We start from the raw sequence: 22,077 nt of genomic DNA on the forward strand, positions 1-22,077 counted from the left end.
CTTGTAAGAAGCAAAGGCTTCCTCAATGAAACAATGACAGCAAAACAAAACTGGTCCCAATCAAGTAGATTATTTGGGGGGGAGTATAAATCCAACAAGCATTGTGAAGTACCTCAGGCTTTTGAGGGACTTTGGGAACTGAGCAAGAAGGAGGAGGCACGCTCTGCCTTTGTAGACGCTGGGTTTTCATAACGTAACATAGGCACATATGGTTGGAGTTGGACAAATGGAGCCAATAAATAGCTCACAGAGATCTCTTGGGCCTTCCTCCCATCCCAGCACTCCTCTTCCTTTCCTCATGCCTGCTCCTGCAGCCTGGCTCCCTCCCTTCCTTTTGCTCTGCCACTTCGCTGGGCTGTTTAGCTCCAACAAGCTCATAACATCCATTTAAATTCAGATTAAACCGGGTGCCTAGAACAAGCCCATCCTTCTACATTCAACTGACTTCTGGAAATTGAAATAAAAGGGAACTCAACTCAGCTTCAGATCCATGGAAAAATGCACCAAAGTTTTTTTGCAACTACTACCAGGAGGAGGAACACATTAACTGCTCATGCAATACCAGCGGTTAATGCTCCACCCTTGCCGTGGGAATCTAGAAAAGCTCCAGTGGCAGAACTGGAAGCCACAGAATAAAAGCCCTGCCCTTTGGCTCACTAGAAATTGTTATAAAAATATACTAGAAGCCAGCTAACACTATAAGGGAAAAAACAATGATAGTTCTGAATTGGTTTTAGGATAAATTCACACAGAAAATTCAAGTCAGCCTTAATGAGAAAATAAGTTACATTCTGAGAATTTTAGAAAGAAAAAAAAAACACATGGGAATTCTTCATTGATTGCTTAGGATGTCCCATTTGTTATCCACTAACGCAAGGATCACAGACAATTGAAAATAAGACATTTACTCAATAGCTGGGAGCACAACGAAATCAATTTGGAATGGACAGCTTTTAGTAGTTTGTCATATGAACTCTCTTAAAGAGGTCCAGAAACCATTCTGGAGCCCTTTCAGTCCACTTGATCTCCTCCTCTGCTTTTAGAAGCAAATATTACTTATTTCCCCAGGAGACTCCCATAGTCAACCGCAACTTGAGTTTAGCAGCTTGCCCCAAAACTCTGAAGTTTTGGGCAGAGTTGGAAGTTGGAAGCCTTCCGAGTGCATTAAGTCCTCACTCAAATCCCTTCCTTTTAACCACCTGTAACAAAGCAATACCAAACTCTTTGCCAATCACTTTGAACAGCACCAGCACGGCTGTTGTATAGACAAGGAAAGCAATTTAAAAAATTCTTGTCACAAATAGGGGCCAGCAAGCTGCACGGCACAAAGGCACGGAAGGGGGCAGAGAACAGGTGAAGAGCGCAGCAATTGCAGCACAAGGGGTGGTGGGAAACTGGGGAACCACAACTAGGAAAGAAAAAAAGCAACCAGACAAGCCATAATGTAACCAAGTCACTTGGGAAGCACTTTTTATGGAAGAGTAGTACTCAATATTACACTGCTCATCAGTAAGCCCTCTTATTTCTCCCCAAGACAAACACACTCGCTCTCTTCTCTGTATTATCCCCTCGGAAAAAGCAGACGTACACTTCACTGCTTACAACGCATTTGATAGGACAACCACTTTATTACAAAGAACAAACAATGCTTTGAAATAAGACCGATCAACTTTAATTGTACAAAATGTCAGTTTCCTTGTAGAGGTCATTAAGTAACAGGCTGTAAGACTAAGTTCACGTCAAATTCGCTATCCTGAAATATCAGATAACAACAGTAATACTTATTATATCTTCAGAATTTATGGCATGATCATGTGCTCTACTCCAAACTACATTCAAAAGATATTGCTATAATTACTTTGAAAACACAAAGTGTAGGTTATTGTTCACTTTATTTCCACTTTCACAAGAACATTCTTAAGGTGAAGTTGTAGCAGCGTCTGCCGTTAACTAGCACAACTGTCCTGCACCCACGGTCACGTCACAACTTCCTTAGCAAGTTCAGTAAACCTAGACATTTCTACAACATGGATACTGTCGCCTGATAGATTTCAGCTTGTTACATGTCATTTAGTGACTTAAGAAGTGAGTGGATAACACAGATTCTCAAGGAGTTGATGTCAACAGTCTTCCAAATGAATTTTAAATCAAACAATCAATATTTGTCTGATATCTAGTTGATAGGCAAACAGGTGAGATTTAGACATGTTCTAAATACAGTTCTAAAACGGACCACAAAGTGTATTTTACAGCATGTACCACAATTTCATTTTAAAGTAAAACCGTAAGGAATTGAAGATTTGCATATGATCACTATTCAACGTCACCCAACTTGGACAAAGAAGAGAAAATGACATCTTATGTCAAGTCAGCTGAAGAAAGCACACTTACAAGGAAATTATACTTTCATTGAAAACGCCACAGTTTTACCCTTTGGTAGTTGTGACATACCCACTGGAAAAGAAATTGTGCAAACCATGTGAAACCAAGTGCAAAAAAACTTCACCCAGACATACCCAACAGATTTTATTCTTAAATAACAACTCTACAATCACAGCTATCAACCAACAAAATCAAAGCCACAAGTGTTTTCTCTAAAGGCTTCTTTCACAGTACTAATAAGAAAAACCAAGTTATATTTTTCTAGTTAACAGCTCGTGTACAGTATTATTTTTAGTTATCAGACAGTATTGGTAGTGAGATCATACCTGATGAAATGGACCATTAAAACACAAGTATTTTAAAGCCAGTTAACTTCAGGAAAAATTCCTATACATTCATACTATAAACACTGTTTAAAGTGAATCTGGGATATCCGCCATTGTCATAATCACAAGATTTTTCTCTGGAGTAAAACCGTGTGTGTTACTCCTGTGCCACAATTAACACTATTATAGCAATTTATGGTCCCCAGCACTTTTTATATGCTATTATAGCATGTGATGCGTTGCAATAATTAAGGCTGTATCAGCACTTCTGTTACAACCCTGACTTTCAGGGTAGCTAAAACTTGGCTATAAAATCTGCTCTGGGATACTTGAGCTGTTAAATCTCTAACATCTTAGTGATACTTCTCCCACCAAACCAGGCACGTCAATTCATTTAGTTTATTTATTTACAAATGCTGTTAAGACAAATTTAACTGGCAGAGGCAAGTAATTCTACCTTGATGTATATTGTATTTTGGCATTCAGGGTAAAATTAAAGTGCAAAGTATAAACTTCATTGCACGGTAAAGTAATTTAGATTTTATTTTAAAATAAATCTTAGGTGCCTCAATCTATTCACCTAGTGACCTTGTCCAACTCAGCCATTTTCCTCTACACTTTGGTAAACATAGGTTTCTCTATAGATACATAAATAGCATTTAAAATGTTTACCTTTATTTCACTACTGTGAACAAATTTTTCATCTAGCATAGGAATGGATCAACCTATTCCTAGAAGTAATGCTTGTTGAATTTATCAGCTAGCTAGTTAATGTAAAATGATGCATAGTAAAAGGGAGATACTGAACTTGATTGGTAGAATATACTGGTAAAGCAAACAAGCACTTAAGAAGATTAACTGGAATAAATATGTCAAAAGTTGCCATACGATATGTGCAAAATTGCTTACCATGTATTCTAAACTTTGGTTAAAGTTTTCAGATTGAAGTTTTACAGAAACATTATGGAAGCAACACAAGTGATTACAAACACAGGAATGAGGTAAGTTATTATTAGTGCAAAAAGCAAGCATATGCTAAAAGCAACGCATATGGATTTAAAAAAAAAAAAAGAGAATGAATCTCATGGAAGTTTTAATACAAGACCAGAAAGGTCTCTTGTAAACATTGGTATTTACAAGTTTAAGATTTGTACAACTACAAAAGGATAATTCTAAATATTAGTAGTGCATTTACAATGAATTTATGTTTTTTTTTTTTGTAATAAGACAAATGACTAAGTATCTTTTTCCTTTTAAATTTTCAGGGGATATCTTTCAGGATTAAGATATTTGTTACAAATAGTAGAAAAATCATTTCTTTACAAAAAAAGTATATATTAAAATATTTATACATTTTAAGTTACTATATAATAACTGGAAATTTTTTGCCTTGTACTCAGACACCACAATGAAGAATGTGGTATAAGAAACTGAAATCAAACAATTTACTCATTTACCAAATCTTTATGAGTTATTTATGCAAAATCTCTAGCAATCATGGGGACTCTACCTCAAATAGTACTGCATATGCCAATTTTTTTTATTTGAAACTCTGTGTGTATATATATATATATATTTAATATTTTAACTATCACTACCAAAAAGCTACTGGATAGAGTATGGTCCTCCACCCCACCATCTTCAGTATAGCTTCCATATGGTACTCATACCTGAGCAAGGCTCTGTAACGCTGATGTCTCAAACGTAAAAAAGGTTATATATTTTTAAGATAAAAACAATGCAAAAATAAAATATTTGTAGCATTTACAAATAGTACAAGAGTTACATTAAACACTACATTCGAAACTTGAAATTTATTATCTTGATTCTACTTTGAGCTTGATGTTTTCATATCTGCAAAAAGAAGGAGACATTGTGAAACATTTCATAATTTCACAGGCGTACATGATCAAATGCTGTCAAACAACCACTGTTTCATAGTTCTGGGATACATAGTTCTGGGATCAGGGTTAAAACAGCACTAGAGTACTAAACAGTAGGAAGACAACTTCTTCATTGTTGCTACCCACCTCAGAAAACTACACTCAAAACAACCAGAGATGTATTGAACAGTTCACTTTCAATCGCACCCTGTGGATCCCAGCGCAGGGACTGGCAGGACAGTCAAGCCCATCCAACAGCCCGTTACCCCCCAGAGGGTGGGAACTTCTAGTTGGGGATGGGCATGGATCAACTTATCACAAATTTGAGTGCAGAGATAAGATGACAAAACCTATCCCTAATAGCTCTAATACAGACTTTAAAGAGTACATTAAATCACAAAAATGCACCTTATGTCACTTTATGAAAAACTATTCTGATAAGGAATGAGTAAAGATTGGGGAAAAAAAGACTACATTCCTGCATATAACTGGATTACTTACTAATAAAATGGAAAACTTTTAAGCTGAAGCGAAGTACAGGGAAATCAGAAGCTTACTGGCATTTTCTTATTTGAGGGACTAAGTGAGACTCAATAACCAACGCTCAGTACCTGCTTGTCTTTGCTTGCGAACAAATATCATCTCTTAATGTTAAGCTAAAAGTTAACATCCACGTTTTCCTAAAACTTCTACAAAGAACAAAATGACGTTACACTGCTGAGAAAAGTGCACTGCTGAGACATGCGCTGCTGAGAAATGTGTTGGTTGTAGAGGCACAATCAGCTATTTTCTCTGCCACAGCCCACTTAAATGCTGTGTCTGACACTGACTTTACCTTGAAGCCATCGAACTTGTGTGGCCGGTCCGTATCCTCTCTCATTCTTTGCAGAAATCCTGAACACTATAGCAGGTCGTGAAGTGTAATCAACATGAGCATTTGAAAGCTGGGCAGCTGTCACTATACAAGATGTCTTAAGCCCACAGTATATTCTCATAAACACAAGCTGATTTGGATTTTCCTGTAATTGTGTGGAACGGATTGCTAAGTAGGCAGAATATTCCAAAATATTTCCAGAAGGTGAAGCCGGAGGCTCCCAAGAAAGATGAATACAGTCTACGCTCTGAAGAAAAAGAGAAAGTATGATACTATTCAGCTAACCGTTAGACACTGAACTATATATAATACAAATAGTTATAAATACATAAAAACCTAAGGTGCATCTTAAACTTCTAACCTATTCTGCTACTCTTTATTCCACAATTAACCTTTTGTTTCTTTCTTCTGGTACTAATGCAGAATCAACACAGATGCCAAAGGGTATTTTAGAAAATAAGAATGCTTATTTTCTGATCCATTCTTTCAAAAAAGAAAGATACTACACTTCTAAATACAAGTTTACTTGTATGTGTGGATGTACCAAATTTTCACTAGTAAAAAAGACAGTATGTTGGGCAAAGTGAAACACTAAACAATAAAACACATCTACCATTAAAACAAGTCACAAACCCCAGAAAAAGAAAGACAAAAATCCCTAAGTATTTTTAAGGTGGAATTTGTTGGGCTACAGGTTTGTAAAAGCTATCTACTTGAAAGTTAGCAGTTTTAAGAGATGAAAATGCACGTTAGCTTATCAATTCATTACCCAGAATTGCCCTCTGATTTTACCAACACCACTGTTCTTTTATGCAAAAAGACTAAAACCTAATCATCCTTCGGAGGTAAAGTGTCTTAAATTTTGTTTTAAACATGGTAAACCCCTATAAAATTAAGAATGCAGGAAAATAAAACAATGGGAAAATTATCAGACAATTAAGATGTATCTTGCAATGTGATCATTAAGTTTTAAAATATTTTTAGTGAGCTTCCTAAAGAATATTATGTTGAGAAGAAGTCACCAACTAAACATTTGGCACTATTCAACATTTCATTTTTCACTTTAAAAAAAAAAAGCCAACTAGCCAAAAACAAGAGTTCCAGGATTAAGCTTGAACAGAATTGTACGCATCAGAACAAGAACTATTTATGTTTCTCACCTTGGTGATTTTGACTGTTGAAGGAGCTCCAGGAAAACCCGGAATGCAAGTCTTGAATTCACTGACTTTACTGAAAGGCCCAACACCACAGCCATTAATTGCAGCGACTCTGAACCTGTACACTGTGCCTGGAAAAAGATCCTGTTTCTTAAGTAATCTGTAGTCTGGTACATCTGCACTTTCCAGCTGAAAATAAAGCAGTGTTTTTGTTACTTTAAAATGTATTCTAAACACAATTAGCCTAAAAAAAAAAAAAAAAGACATGAAGTGGGTAGCAATAAACGGAGATTGTTAAGTTTAATTGAAACCCAAACCTGATCTAATGCTTTTGTATTTAAATCAGAAAGTTTCTGACAAAGGCACTAGCCTGCCTCAAAACAACTGGTCCAAGAACAACTCCCTCCCCCCAAACAACAAAAAACATGAAAACCCCAGACACTTAAATTGAACTGCATCTCTTGTTTAGCTTTACTTCGGAAAGTAAAAGCAAAGCAGCATTTCTAACTGTATACTTATTACTTAATTACTGTAGTCCACTGTCCTCAGAAATATTTTTCTTTGAAAATTACTTATTGCTATACTTAAGAGTTGCAATTTATGAATAGGTAACCTAAATATTTTTGAAGAAAAGCACAGTCAGTAAGTTAGTAACAAGTAAGTTTCTGAAACATCATGTGCTAGTGTATTTCCTCGCTTAACACATACCTTGATACATCTTTGAAGCTTCCTATTGAACTATTTTCCTTGTGAATAATATGTAACAAACCTTAAACAATATAAACACCGTGAAATATACTACATATACTCTTTAAAACTGGTATGTGGAATATTTATAATGAAGTGTTTTCAAGAAAACCGTTCTGTTGTTTTGCGTTTTAAGAAAACCTGTTGGGGTAAGACAGCACCTTGAATACCTTCATCTACTCTAACACAAACACCAACACAACAGCTCTTGTCTAACCCATGGTTAAGACTGAAACCTGTTCTCCATGAAACACCCTCTTACTAAAAATATCTAAGTTCTAACGACGTTTAAAAACCACCACTATCAACAAGAAAGCCCAAGTGCCTGAAGCTTGTTCTACTCTTTGTGAAGGCTTTTTTTTTTTTTTTTTTTTAAATACAATCAGTCCTACAAATACATTCTTGAAAGAAGACTGAGGGGTTTGGAGAGTGCTCAGGTTGCCTATTAATACATACATATGCATCAGAGGTTAAAATCCATTCACGAGTTTTATTTTCTCTTACATGTCCTATCTGCAAGTAAGATACCTAAGCTGCCTGCTAACAGGTAAAGTGCTACAAGTAAGGCAGAGATCTGTTCTGGCAGACAGAAAGCACAGCTAAGTAAATACTGTAGTATTTACTTACTGTATGTAAGACATTTGCTGACAAACAGGTTACATACAAGGAAGCAAATGCTGATTTCTGAGTTTTGAAATCAACTCATGCATCTTTTTAAGAGAAGCAGCCTCCTGGCTGTAGGTATTTCCGCCCATTTAAGTGACATACAGTCATCAGTTTTGTTTCTAGTCCACTTGGACATCATTAACCTACACTTTCACTATCAAGACTACAAAGGCTTTGCAAATTACATGTGTATAATGTGTTCACATACAGACTTACATATTTAACAACATTATCTTATAGAAAACTAATTCAACAGCCACTACTGTTCCACATCTAGTCTTTTTAAACATTCTAGACTGTTACTAGTATCTTTAAAATGTATCCTTGAGACAGGGAGGAAACTGAAATATTTTAGTACTGTAGGGAAATAATATACTTAAAAGTTCTTTATTTTTAAGAGTTTTACTGGTTTGAAAGTTCATTAAGTTGAATATTCCTTCCTAAGGCTACAAATAGAAATATGGAAAGAATTAGCAATGGCACAATAAGATGTTCCATATAACTAGACAAAAACAACAGGAAAAAAATACATCTGGTTTAGGAAACAGTAAAAAAAATAAAAAGCCAAATATGTCAGGAACTTTGATCACAAAACTCCTATAAGCACCAGTTTGTATCAGAAAGTTCCACATTTTGTTGTCAAACATATGAACATTGGATTCCAAAACACCTGTGTGCAAGGTATGTCAGAGAAAAATTAGCAGCTACCTTGTTAGAGTTGCTCAGTGTTTCCTCTGGCAGCAAGTAGAACTGGCTCACCACTGCACTGTTGTTCTTAAAAATTCCAACATCATACCACTGCCGGTCTCTTGCTTTCACCGGTGCCATCTGTCTTTGTGGAGTTTTCTAGTATTTGAAGAACATGTTATGTAGACCATCCATACACTTTAATGTAATATAAAAAAAACATTTCAAGACTAGTGTATGCAGGAGAATCCCCTTTCATACCAGTAAATTACTTCCTTATACTTTAAATGAATACGCATCTGCTGTTGAAATACTGTTCAAAACCAAGCGGTTCTAAGTATTTAGACTCAGTCCATCATTTAGAAAATAGGAAAGCTGTAGATGGGACGTCATCTCTGACGTTCTAGTTTAAACAGGAAGGGGAAGAAGTTTACAGCTGTAGAACTAGGCGTGTGTAGCAGCCGGTAGTTGTGAGTTAATTTTGCTCAGAGGCCAAGAAGAACACTGCAATGTGGTTGTACATCAGCAGCTCTACCTGGGATTCTGCTGTGTCTCAGCCCCAATCATACTCCCTTGAAAGCAGCTACTAAATTCACTTGCATCTGAGATCAGGGCCTCCACTGTGGCATGGGGCAATGGTTGTGGAGGGCATCAGAACTATTCCTGACTGGCCCAGAAAGACAAGCTGTCTTTCTTGCTTGTCTCCAGGCACCAAGGAGAGCACTCGCAGTGCTGCCCAGCGCAGACAGATGATGTCCCTGCTAGCATGGGAAAGGGGTAGGAGTGGCAGCTGCTATTGGCAAAAGCACCCCAACCCTTTAGTAGCAGCTGCTTCTTCCCATCCTTAGCTCCACTCTTTTGGTGGCACCTCGGTTTTGTGTATTAAGTTGTAAGCAGGTGAAATAGGAGGCATTTACTTTTTTTCAGGCAGTATTTACAGCTTGCATAGCCAGTCCCCATCTCCTCTAGGGAAAAACATCAAGATGTCAGTTCAGTTACGTTTCAAACCTACAGATCAGCAGCTAACACTATATCTGATCTAATACGTTTTAAATTCAGTTGTGCAGACAGAAAAACATTTTACATTTGCACATTATGCAGCAGAAAGACCACTTCACTGTGCCAGTCAATAAAAATGATCTAACAGCTGAAACACATACTTGGATCTCCTCCCGAATACACAACTGCTACTTAGATTCAAATCTAACCCGCACAATGAAATTAATTCACAACAGAAAATATTTACCCCTGTATTATTCACTTCAAGCCCTAAATATACCTTGCTTCTCTTTCAAAGAGATACAATAAAAGAAAAACAGAAGAGCCCTTACAACTAACCAATAGAGCAACAGAACTTAATTATACTTATGCAGACTTACAGAGGAGTGTGAATCATTTGTCTGTCCGGTATTGACCCTCGTTGAAGGCATGATATAAGCAGTTTCAGCAGCTAGAAACAAAAAATTACACTTAAGTTTTTCTTACAAATTAAGCTTTATAACACAAAGTCCACAGAATATAAAAGCTGACCTCAATAGCCATTTACAAGTGTTTGCTGCAAAAGTATGTCTCAAAGTTCTTTTGCATGCAGCTTTATTTGTAACATGAACAACTGATTTTGGTTTGTTTTATATTCACAGAACAATTATAAGAGCCTGACACTGCAGACAACTACAGATAATACAGACAAGACTCAGAAAATCCTAAAATATGACAGGATTATGAAATCAGTATGAAATATTTGTGAACAAGTAATAAACAGATTGAGGCACATACTGATGACACAGTATGAATCGCCTAAGCATGAAATCTTAACACACTGCTTCAGAAATAAATACAGTTTGAATTCTGAATAAGAGCAATTAATCTTTAAACTAACCTAACAAATGGGAAAAGAACATTTACTAAATTTAAAATTGAATTTAAAAAAAAATAAAAAGAAACCAAAGCACATGAAAAACTCAAGGGAATATTAGTATTCTATACTTGTGTTTGTTTTTAAAAAACAATACTGTTCAGTAAAAATTACACTACTTGTATTCAGTAAGAGAATACTTTAGCTAACACTCAAAACAATAGCAAGCACAGTCTGTTGATTTTCATGAAAAACAGAATTGAAAAAGTGTTTATGTTTAGTTTTTGTATTGGTGCTTATTTTGGATACTTCAAGCACACTGTGAAGAGGTCACCACCTTTGGCTAGTGGTGAGCTAGCCACAGCCACATAAGCTGGCCATATTTGTTACAGGGGTCAATTGTTTAAAATCAAAACCATGTAAGTTTATTATCTGTAGACTTTTGCTGATGAAACAAGCAGACAATCACTGAATGAAAGCAAATATCCTACAGGCAACAAAACTGGCTGTCACTGCTGTTTAAAAAACAGGCTTCTGCATGAACGAAGATTTAAAGGATTTTTCACTTACAGGAAACAAAGTTGTTTGCAAGAATATAAAAGGAATATCCTGATTTTAAAAGATGTGTAAAACATAGCAGAGATCATTCAGGCTGCCCAAGGTCCTCCACGGCCCAAAGCCCTATCTCAATCCCAGGTACTAGCCAAGATGGGAATCCCACCACACTACAGGAACTCTGATGGCCTTAGATATATATGGCTCAAAATACAGTATGTGAAACACATTTCAAACCTTCAGATTTTGAATTGAATGTTGTTAGTGAAGTTTCATCTTTAACAACTGCCCCATTTGTACTTGATGATTCAGTTTTAACAGCCTGCTGGGTTACCATAGTTTGTGTGCTGGAGACAGTACTGGATACAGAAGCATCGGGCATTACAGTTCTTTTGTCCAAGTCATGTAATTCACCTACATTTGCTGAAGTCTGAGGACCTTAGAAAAAGAAAATATTAACCAGAATTCAATACTGATGACACCTAACAAATCTCAACTTGATCTAACGGCTTTAGTTTCACATAAAAACAGACGTTAGCTCAGGCTTAGACTAAAATAGATCAGATTATATGCATTGCTAACACTTTCTTTATGTAACTAGCATAATAAGAACTTGTCTGTATAGTCATAACCAAATACATGTTAACAGTTGTATTCAAATAGCAATTTCATCTGTGCTAGATGTATTCTTTATCTATTTAATCCTTTCTTAACCAATTTTGGGGAAAAAAGTATTCACACAAATGAATATCACAGCTTTATAACAAGCAATTTCATATTAACATCAGTGGAAGTCTACTTCTTGCTCAGCACTAAGATCCCGAACTTCCACACAATAATTAAAACACACTGCAAAGGAAATGAAAAACGTAACACCACATAAATTACGTAAAAGTCAAATATAAACAGATCAGGTGCTTGGGCCTGGATTCACCCCACTGAACTTTCAGTGAAGTGCCTACATCAGTGACTAGTCAGTTTCTTTTTCCTCTGTAACCAGAGAAAAACATGCTCCTCTCTACGTCATCTACCAGGCTAGTAACTTTTCATTATTAACAGGCAGAGAAGTACTATCAAAAGGAGCCTTGAGCTACTATAACCTGACCTAGTACAATAGATCTGGTACTGTCCATCTGGTCTTTGACGTTAAGAAGGGCTATTTATGTTTAAAGAGACACATTTGCCATCATAATATTGAATATATTAAGAATTTTCTCTTGTGATACTTAAAACAATTTAGGATTTCCTTTTTCCATGTAATGTCTAAAATTATGTATAGTAGTAACTAGCACAAGGATTTTTTTAAATGCATATATAAAATAATTTTAAATTGCAAGACAGAAATAATCTTATTCTGTGTTTGAGATGACTTTTTAATTCTCACTTTTTAATTATTTTTTATTCTGTAGATATCTTACTTGAAGTACAAACAGGCAAGAGAGAAGGGGCATTTGATTCTTTGAATCCTGTTGCATCTGCATGGTTTTTCATAGTCTCCTGTGTAATCTTGTTCTCAGGTGCTGCAACCTTTTCTTTTCCTTCTATTTTTAATAATGAATTGGATGAAAGGGAAACTTGGACCTAAATATTAACAAATAAGTTGTTTTGGTTAACTGTGAAGTTCATAAATTTCGGTTGCAAACATGGCATGAAAATGCTTGCTCAAAAACAACAAAAATCCTCCTACCAATCCCCCGGCACTTTAAAATACAACAAGCAATCAACGTCACAATCCACATTATTCTAGCCATCATAAAAGAAAGACTGAAACTAAGTTAACTTGGAAGTGTCCCTGTCCCCCGCTACATTTTATCTGAGTGAGCTCACATTCTTATCACACAGAAGCTCATTAATACATACATTTAGCCTATTGGGGTGGGGGGACAGGGGTTGGGATGGGCAGGGGGGCAAAAATCACAATTAAAGAGGCTTTCAACCACTGCCTTCCTGGCACATATCTAAGATATTTCTACTGTTAGTAAAATTCACAGTACTTCTACGTGCGTTTTCTGCAAGAACACATTATGAATTCCATACAGATCTAATTCCATACAGATCTACACAATTAAGAAAAGGTCTACGTTATTAAAAATGGGATCCTTTAGCCAGAGTTCTTCCTCTGTTTCTTTGTTATTGGCAAAACAGCGGAACATGTACAACTGCACAGCCAGAATACATAATAATTGGGTTTATACTGTAGTAGAAACCTACTGCTAAGCAGAGCAGCATGAAAACCTGAACTAAGAAGGAACATGCATTATCCTTTTTGCTTCCCACATGAATTTCACCAACATTTTGAGGGTGAAAAGTATTTCTCCTGTTATCAGGCTCCCAGTTAGCATTCTGGAAGCCAACACAGTTGCAGTTTGCTCTCTGTATTACCAGGAAGAGGACTTTAAAGACCGTGTCAATCATGAAAATAAAAAGGATGTAAAAAAGCATATACAACCACTTCAGCGCATGTCTTTGTTGTTGTTTGATTTGGGAATTTTCTAAGGTCTAAAAAGTAGGCAGGGACTTTAAAAGCTGAGAAAGTGTTTTGGCAGTTCTCTTGCTTCCCACACTACTTTGCCACTTAAGCATTTTTCAATTTACACTTACATTATTAGGAATGACATTATTTGCTTGGCTGGGATGATCCACCTTCATTTCTGGACAAGGGACACTAGTCAATGATTGTGGAGTTTGATGCAGAGAAGAGCCACCTTTCAGGTAAACAAAAGCAAATCGCAATCAGTTACATAAAACTTAGTATTAATGGGTGGAATCTATTCCAGTAAGCACGAGGGAGACATGAGGTTGCCTGAAGAATGACTTGGTTGAAATGAAACTGCATAGCCAAACAGTCAATTAAAATCCCTTCCTCGCCGTCTCCTTTCTCAATTCATGCCCAGTACTACACAAATATCTCCAGTATTCAGATAGCCAGAGCTGACAAGAGACAGGTTAAGCTGAATTTTCCATAATTACGATGTACACATTTTGGAAATATCCAAAGAAAGAGGGTATGTCTCTCTGAGTCATCTTACTTAAAACAAACAAACAAACAACTCAGTTATTTACTCAAATCTCTACTCTACCTTTGCACAAGCATTAGTGTAATGTGATCTGACTACTACCTTGTGAACTCAGCATGGATGTCTCAGGAGCCCCAGTGCCAGGTATTCCAGCCGCTGATGGCACTGGTGAATCAGCATGTAATTGAAGAAGATATCCTTCAACAGTAGGTACTTCATCCCATTTCACTTGAAAAGAGTTGGTTGTAGCTCTAATCAGCTGTACCTGTGATGGCGCTGGAGGTTTCTCTACAAGAAACCAATAGAATACAGGTGCCATATTTGAAACTTCCCCTTTTAAAAGCTTAAGAAATATCTACATAAAGCAAGAAAATCAATAGGTCCCTTTTCACTTATGTATAATATGTACCAAATTCAACAAGAAACATTGTCAAGTGTGCCAGGTCGAGCACAGAATTATAAATTCACATTCTAAAGTGTTCAAAAACACTGAATTTTTGATGCCTTTCTTAGTGTTTTAACGGCTCTTCTGCTGCTGGTATGTCTTTGTGTTGTATACACATCATTATAGGCATTACAGTACACGAGATCCTTTTCCTTTTCTAAAAGGCAATGTGCAGCTCTTTGGCTCCTAAAGCTTTACATACTCCTGGAAGGAATTCATGGAAGACTGAACTTCCTTTTTGCCTGCTCTCTCTAGCTAAAGTGAGCTTTCCCTCAAACTTCTGCACAGGCTGAAGCCCAGGCACGATTCAATGCCGATGACCTGCTCTCCTCACTTGTCCTGATGCCTGACTAGGTTGCACTCTCAAGCACATCCCTCCCCTGCCACTCCTTTACTTATTCTAACCTTATCCTGAGGGGAGGGAAAAAAAGGGAAAAAAAAAAAAAAAAGAAAAATTCTCCACTGCCCTAAATGTTTCACATTCTCCAATAACCATCCTTATACTTCTGCTTGAGCAGGCAACAGCTCCCTCCTGAAAGTGCTATTCTAGTTTCCTCACTCCTGATACCATCTCCGTGTCCTGCTAACAAACAAATATCCATCGTGTCAGCTACTAATGAGTGATTAATACCCCAAAATCCCCTAAGCCCCAGAACAATTTGGTCCTTTCTCTGATTCAACAGTATCTTTTTTCAGTCCAGGAGATGAGGAAGCAGCAGCAGCAGCAACAATCCCAAGAGAAGGAGGGGGTTGGTTAAAAAAAAAAAAAAAAAAAAAGGTAAGTAGCAACAGAAGAGATCACTCTAAGAAGAGAGGCCAGGAACTTTGAGTTTAGGTAAAACACTCTTTAGCACCTTTTATGTACCAACTATGGCATGCAATACAGAATTTAGCCACAAAGTTCTTTCAGGGGCTTTAAACATGCCTTTCTATTTTCTTCTGTTTGAATTACAGCTGTAGTCTTCAAACAATCAACAGTGAAGCGTGGCTTATTTGAATAAGCTTTAAAATTTAAAACACTTTTGTGCTTGCTACAGCTTCAGAGCTTCTGAGCATTGATGATGCCAACTCCCGATATATTAATAAAATATGGAACATAGTACAAGTCTCTCATTTATTTCTGACTCACCAGTATCAAGGTACCAAAGATCTTTGCAGCAAACTTGATTGTTCCAAGCTTTTCTGTAACCATCTCTACCACTCCAGATATACAGACGAGTGCCAACTGCTACCGCACAGTGTCCTGCTCTTGGCCCTGGTAACAAGTTACTTTTGTCTTCCTGGCAATCTGAGATCAGACCTATCCATTCTGTGGTATCTAGTAAACAAAACTCAAAAACTTTAGTTTCTAGATGGATTTCAAAGCATGCAATACAGATGTTAATACACTTAACTGCTCAGAGAAAATGAAAATAAATCACATCTGTTTTTATAATGACTGCATTGGATTTTTCAATATTACAAATAGAAGGTCACTTTCCAATTCATTTGTAAGATATGTTCAGTTGATTCAGGATCAATTTTCTGACCTCTGGTGCCCATCTCAGATAAACAGAAGATCAGAAATTGAAGATTAAGGGACAGTTCTATCACAGTTTAGAAAAAAATTCATTTCAGGATCTTTCCTGTGTCCTACTATAAATGAAGAAGTGCTATCTATTTCACCTAGTATTAAAAGCTGTACGAACAAAGATTTGCATCAGCAAACATGCTGAATGATCAAAGAAAAAAGCATTTCTTAAGAAAGATGAAAAAAAAAAGGTATCTTCTGTATTCAACTATGTTTACAACTATCTTAAAAACTATCTCAGGGTCTTTAGAATATTTATTCTACTCTGTTAAGAAAGGATTAATTCAAAATGCCCACTCCAAGACAGACAGAAACACTAACCCAAATTAAGATAAGAAAATGAACCGGTACATTTCCATTCACCATCATGAGCAGAAATTTCACCTCCTGCTGACTGTGGAACCCATCCACCAAAAACATACATTCTGAAATATAGGAAAAGAGGGAAGAAGAAAAGAAAAGTGAATTAACATTTCCAGACCTGCTGCATGTGCTCTCTCAAACTAGGACAAAACAGAAATTTCCAGCGCTTTACAGTTCTTCTTTACATCAGATTTTATTTGTGTCTCGCTGCGGACATCTACCTTCTGAAAATTTTGAGTAAGTTAACTGATTAAAAATAAATAAAATCTCAAACAACTCCCCAGAAACAGAAATTAGTACTGTGTTCCTTTTACAAACCACCAACCTGCTAATACTCTCCAGAAGTCATGTGTTTACATGGAATTTCTACAGCCCTTTGCTGTAGACCTCTCAATAAATCATTCTAAAGTTAGAAAACAGGTATCTAAGTCAGATATCAAAACCCAAAAACATAATGCAGGCTACAACCTAATAACATTTTATATATAAAAAATGCTAAGCTCTTGGCTCAGGAAACAGTTTCTCAATTCTTTCCCACCCCCTGCCTCTTTCTCCTCACCCTGGCTTGTAAACAGATAAAATGTACTGAAATCCATTTTGTCAGTGCTATCTGCCAGAACGAGTCACGCTGGCAAGAAGCAAAGAACTGAAGAACAGACTACATAAAAACTGGTCCACAAAAATACAGAACAGCTTTGCCTAGAACTAAACTCTACTCTTTGGGTCAGTTTATTTGTGTACCTATTTCCCTGTCGCAGATTCAGAGGCACCGAAGTTGACTCCCGACAGAGCCAGCTCAGGTCCAGCTCATGCTGCCCCTGAATGCACAAAGATGCATAAAGGAGCTTGGAAAACTACTTGTGGGTCGGGCAAATCATCCTGCTGCATGGAAATACTGACAGTTTGAGAACTCTGAATTAAAACCAGTACTTTTTAATTTCCACTGAGGTAGGGTAATAGAAGTAGAAAAGTACTCTACAGGGCTGATGGTTTATACTGAGCAGTAGTGGATAAGCATCACCGTTCTCCTACTACGTGTACCTTTCTATAGTTGAGCTTTTAACAACAGACATACTTGTTTCCTATTACATTGGCCGTATGGAGACTGCGAGGAAGTGGAACTGTCCCTTTAGTTTCTGGTCTCGACCAGGTCATGGTTTCTAAAAGAAAAAGAAGAAAAATCTTCAATCAACTTATTACTGTGAATTTCTCAATCTGGATTTTAGGAGGGAATGAACCTCTAACATTCAACAAAACAAAATTTCATCTTTTTAAGGTGGCCACGTTAAAAAAGAAAGCACAGTAACAGGCACTTAAAGCTTCTTTTAAAATTCATAAAAAATTAGTCAGAATTTTCTATCAGTTTTCCAAAAGGATATATTAAGCTCATTTTTTTATGATTATTCAACTCTGTTATCACAGTGACATTCTTTAATGCAGCCTAAGAAAACAAACAATCTCACAGCATAACCCAAATCCGTGAGGATGAGGATAATAAATGCAAACAATGCTGTATCCATCTCATTCCAAAAATTACAGAAGATTAACACCGTAGTTTAAGTCCCAATAACATCTGCACTACAGCATGCCATTAATCCTCACATACTTTAATTTTTCCTCATTGCCAGTGAAGCCCCTGAACTGACTTCTACTGGCAGATAAACTCACCTATGTCAAGTTCCCAGAGATCGTTAAGCCGACAGCCACACATCCCTCCAAAAATGTACATCTTTGGATTTCCCAAATCTTTTCTGCAGTATACAATGGCGGTGTGAGATTCTCGGGGAGATGGCAAGATACCTTTTGTCACAGGAATACTCCAGCCAACAACTCCAGAACCATGCTGCAGCTCCAATTCATAGAAATCATTTAAATATCTAGGGTATGATTGACACAGTATGAAAAATATGTTTAAAAACATGACTTAAGTGAGTTTTAAATGCTGACTGCTTACAAGCATTACACCTTCCACCTTGGAAGAGCAGGGAATTTTAAAATCCCAAAACATTCGATGGCATTGTGGACAGTATCAAAACTAAATGAATTTAAAACAAAAAAAATGAACTATTGTAACTTTTTGCCTCTAAGGAAGGCACACGATACTTACATCATACTTCGTACACCATAGCTTGTGAAAGAAACATTCAAAACTGGTAAACTACATTCTTAGCAGAAATTACCACATGCGGATAAAGCTGGAATAGAGCATGAAGTTGTAAGAAATGCACTATGACATGGGACTTAAAGAATTTCTGCAACTCAAAGGTAACAAAGGTGAAAAGGAGCTGGTTCTTTACTGGTGTGTTCAGGCTGGCCAAGAGACAATTAGCCATGTGTTGATGAATCTATTGGAATGTTATTTTTAGATAACTTGAATCTTGGCATTCACGCTGAATACCTCATTTAATGAGCTTCAGATTGCCAGTTTGTAGCTCAGGGGATATAAGCACTAAACTGCAGGTAAGCATGGTACAAAATTTCATCGTTATAGTTCTGTTTGCTGATAATAAAGGCAACTGCAACTGTTACTTTAAAAAAAATCCAGATTGTTTTCCAGAGCATTGTAGAAGAAACTTCCATTGTGAATTCCCTGATGACTCATGAGACTTTGCTTCTTTAAGTAAACCTCACAAGCACACGTTCTTAAAAACATCCCCCAAAATATTAAGGAAAAAAAACAAACCCTATTTAGTTTTCCCTCCAAAGGTGTCAGGGCTTTCAGTCTGTGTTCCATAAACTGGGATTAGCGGAAGAAATATTTAAGCTTCTTAGCATGCAATGCCATCCATCCCACAACCAACCCAAATGCAGGTAGTCAGCAAGCAAGACAGCCTCCCTAAAATGTTCCTCTTCAAAATTGCTGCATATAATTATTTATTTTTAAAGACACTGGATTCAAACCAAAACAGCATACCTGGGAACATTATTATTTGAATCCTCACTCTCATTTGCCAGGCCACCAAATAAATAGCACTTGTTACCATATAAAGAAAAGCTGTGGCCAAGTCGAGGACAAGGTGGTGATCCAGTGGAAGGAGCTTGAGGTTTTACTTTTTTCCAGAGCCATCGGCTTGCCTTAAAGACAAGAAAGACATGCTGAGAAATATCTTCATTTATATTTATTCATACTCAATGAATTCAGATAATATTAACATTCCTTGCATATTATGTGAATGATTTTTTAAAGAGTGCTGAGCTTTTCTTAGGGTATACGTTAACAGGGATACATAAAAGCTAACTTTCATAAAACATTAAATATTTTATACTTTGATTAGATGGAAGTCTTTTTTCCAAAGTTATTTACATTTCCTCCATCTTCAGAGTCTATTTAAAGAGTTTATTTTTCCTTGAGCAAAGCAAAGCTCATCTAACTGCACTCTGCAGTTGGTAATATAAAATGTTTTATTCCTAAATAAATACACAAAATAGTCCTCAGAACTGGAACATTTTCATACATTTCCTACCTGTAATTCATATAAATCATTACTGTATCTTCCATATTCAACCATTCCTCCAAAAACTAATATTCTGGTACCATCACAAACAAATCCATGTGCTGCGCAGCCTGGAGGAATATCTCCCCTTACAGCAGGAAGGAACCATTGATTTGTAGCTACAATTAAAAAAAAAAAAAAGAAAAAAGAAACAAAGAAAAAAACAGTGAGAAGGAAAGTGTATTTTTAAACACCTCTACTTTCTAAAGAACTACCTTTTAACTGCCAGATGACTGTGAACGGGCTGTTTAACACTAAGTTTTTAAAATAAGAAATCAGTTTAATCTGATTTAAAACACTAAAACAAACACACACACACACACACCTCTATCAAACCAATGTTATTCAATATATAAACGAGCACGAGGTCACGGTAAGTCAGTTACCAAAGGCTGTACAGCAATTTAATAGAGTTACTGAAAAAAAGTGGCACTCGGAGAGTGTTAGTCCTAGAAACAGAATTATTATAGCAGCAGCAGCAGCATGGCAGTGTGCCTGGACTTAATAGCCCTATTGAAAAACTAATTACACTATTTTGGGATGTTAATATCTACAGAGTACTGCACTGATACATGGGAAAGGAGAGGCAAGAACAGCAATTGAGACTGTCTGGTACCATAGCATATTGTCGTTCAAAGCGTTTTGGAACTAAGCAGTTACAAGAGATAGCCTTCTCCTTTTCCTAAGCTTTCTTCATGAGTAAGAAGTGTGAAACGTGTGAAATTAAAAGCTTCCAGAGAACACTGCTGTAGGGGATTAAGAGGTCCTCAGTGTGTCATCACGCTCAGAGCAGGAGTAACGGGTGCCATCCCACACTCGGACACCCCAGGTCACAGCCCCGCATCTGAGCCCTGAGAAAAGAGGTCAGTTTGAGCCAAACACACGTCTGGGGGCTGGAATGGCTGAGTCACGGTCGGTCCTTTTTGTCACTGCTGCAAAGGGGCAAACACCTTTGGAATCTGGGCAGGAAAATAAATAAAGTGACATTAAGACTCGCTTAAGACATCTGCCACAACCGTTGCTCCAAAAGACAGCAACGTGACTGCTTTATCTAAAAGCTTTATTTAGGTTACTTGTCATAACAGTGAGGTTAAGAGATTGCAGCCTTCCGAAACGTGACATCTTTAAGCTCCCACAGAATAATCCGCTTGGAAGAACTCTAACACTACGCAGTTTCCTTGTAATGAACTACGTGCAGAACATTTCCACCCTCACGGATTTTGTCTCAAAAAAAAAAAAAAAAAGAAATCCATTCAGCAAAAAATACCATCATCTTTTTGGAGTGTGTGGTTGTACTTTTGAATGATTTTTAGAAGTTGGCGAGTTAAAAGGATGGCTGACGTGCTCTTAACTTTCATGCTTGCAGCGTATTTCACACGAAGCCGCAAGCAGCGATGAGAAGCGCAGCTCAGCCACCTCACTCTTCCACCTCAGGCCGAAAACTGAAATCTCACGGAAGTTTTCCAGCCTTCCATCGCGCACAGTTCGGGCACCTCATCCTTCACTCAGGACAGCAGCCGTTGGCAGCTTCCCGCTTGAAAAGGCTGCCGGTGCCAGCCACCGCGCTCGTCTCTGCGAGCTGCCACCAGAGGGGGGACCTGGGCACGGCGGGGGAGCGCCCACCGGGGGAGCCCCCAGGCTCCAGGACTCAGCAAACGGGGAGGGGATGAGGAGCACAGGGCGATCCCGGCGGCAGCCGTGCTCTCCGGGGGGCGAGGAGGAGGAGGAGGAGGAGGAGGAGGAAGGAGGAGGCCCCCAGGGACATGGCGGCAGCGCCGCCGCCCTCTCCCCGCCGCCCCCCGCTCCCTACCGCCCCGCCCCGCGCCGCGCACCCGTGTTGTAGACGTGCAGCTCGTCGGCGATGCCCTCGTTGCCGCCGCCGAAGATGATGACCAGCTCGCGGATGGCGACGGCGCGGTGCCCGTGGCGGGAGCGCGGCACCGGCCCCGTGAAGGAAGACACCCGCCTCCAGCTCAGCCCAGCGGCGGCCGCCGCCATCTTACCGCCGCTCCCACAATGCACCGCGCCGGCGGGCCGGGCCGCAGGGGAGGGGGTG

At 37.9% G+C, this 22,077-nt stretch overlaps 1 protein-coding gene across 2 annotated transcripts; it reads right to left on the bottom strand.

Annotated features, from left to right (window-relative positions):
• Positions 1-1,608: 1,608 nt before the first annotated feature.
• HCFC2 (host cell factor C2) lies at positions 1,609-22,060 on the bottom strand. 2 transcript variants are annotated; one of them, XM_080558008.1, is made up of 16 exons: positions 21,854-22,060; positions 19,992-20,140; positions 19,442-19,602; positions 18,196-18,404; positions 17,603-17,687; positions 16,486-16,589; positions 15,724-15,912; positions 14,252-14,437; positions 13,734-13,837; positions 12,551-12,713; positions 11,370-11,570; positions 10,102-10,172; positions 8,744-8,881; positions 6,626-6,811; positions 5,427-5,712; positions 1,609-4,562 (listed from the first exon to the last, which is right to left on the bottom strand). In XM_080558008.1, exons 1-16 carry the CDS (start codon positions 22,017-22,019, stop codon positions 4,537-4,539), a joined length of 2,424 nt encoding a protein of 807 aa, XP_080414134.1. In that variant the 5' UTR covers positions 22,020-22,060; the 3' UTR covers positions 1,609-4,536. The 2 variants fall into 2 exon arrangements, with proteins under 2 accessions (XP_080414134.1, XP_080414133.1); XM_080558007.1 differs by lacking the exon at positions 1,609-4,562 and having other exon boundaries at positions 4,570-5,712.
• Positions 22,061-22,077: the final 17 nt, after the last annotated feature.

Source organism: Anser brachyrhynchus, assembly GCF_964034855.1.
Source record: "Anser brachyrhynchus genome assembly, chromosome: 1".
NCBI lineage: Eukaryota > Metazoa > Chordata > Aves > Anseriformes > Anatidae > Anser > Anser brachyrhynchus.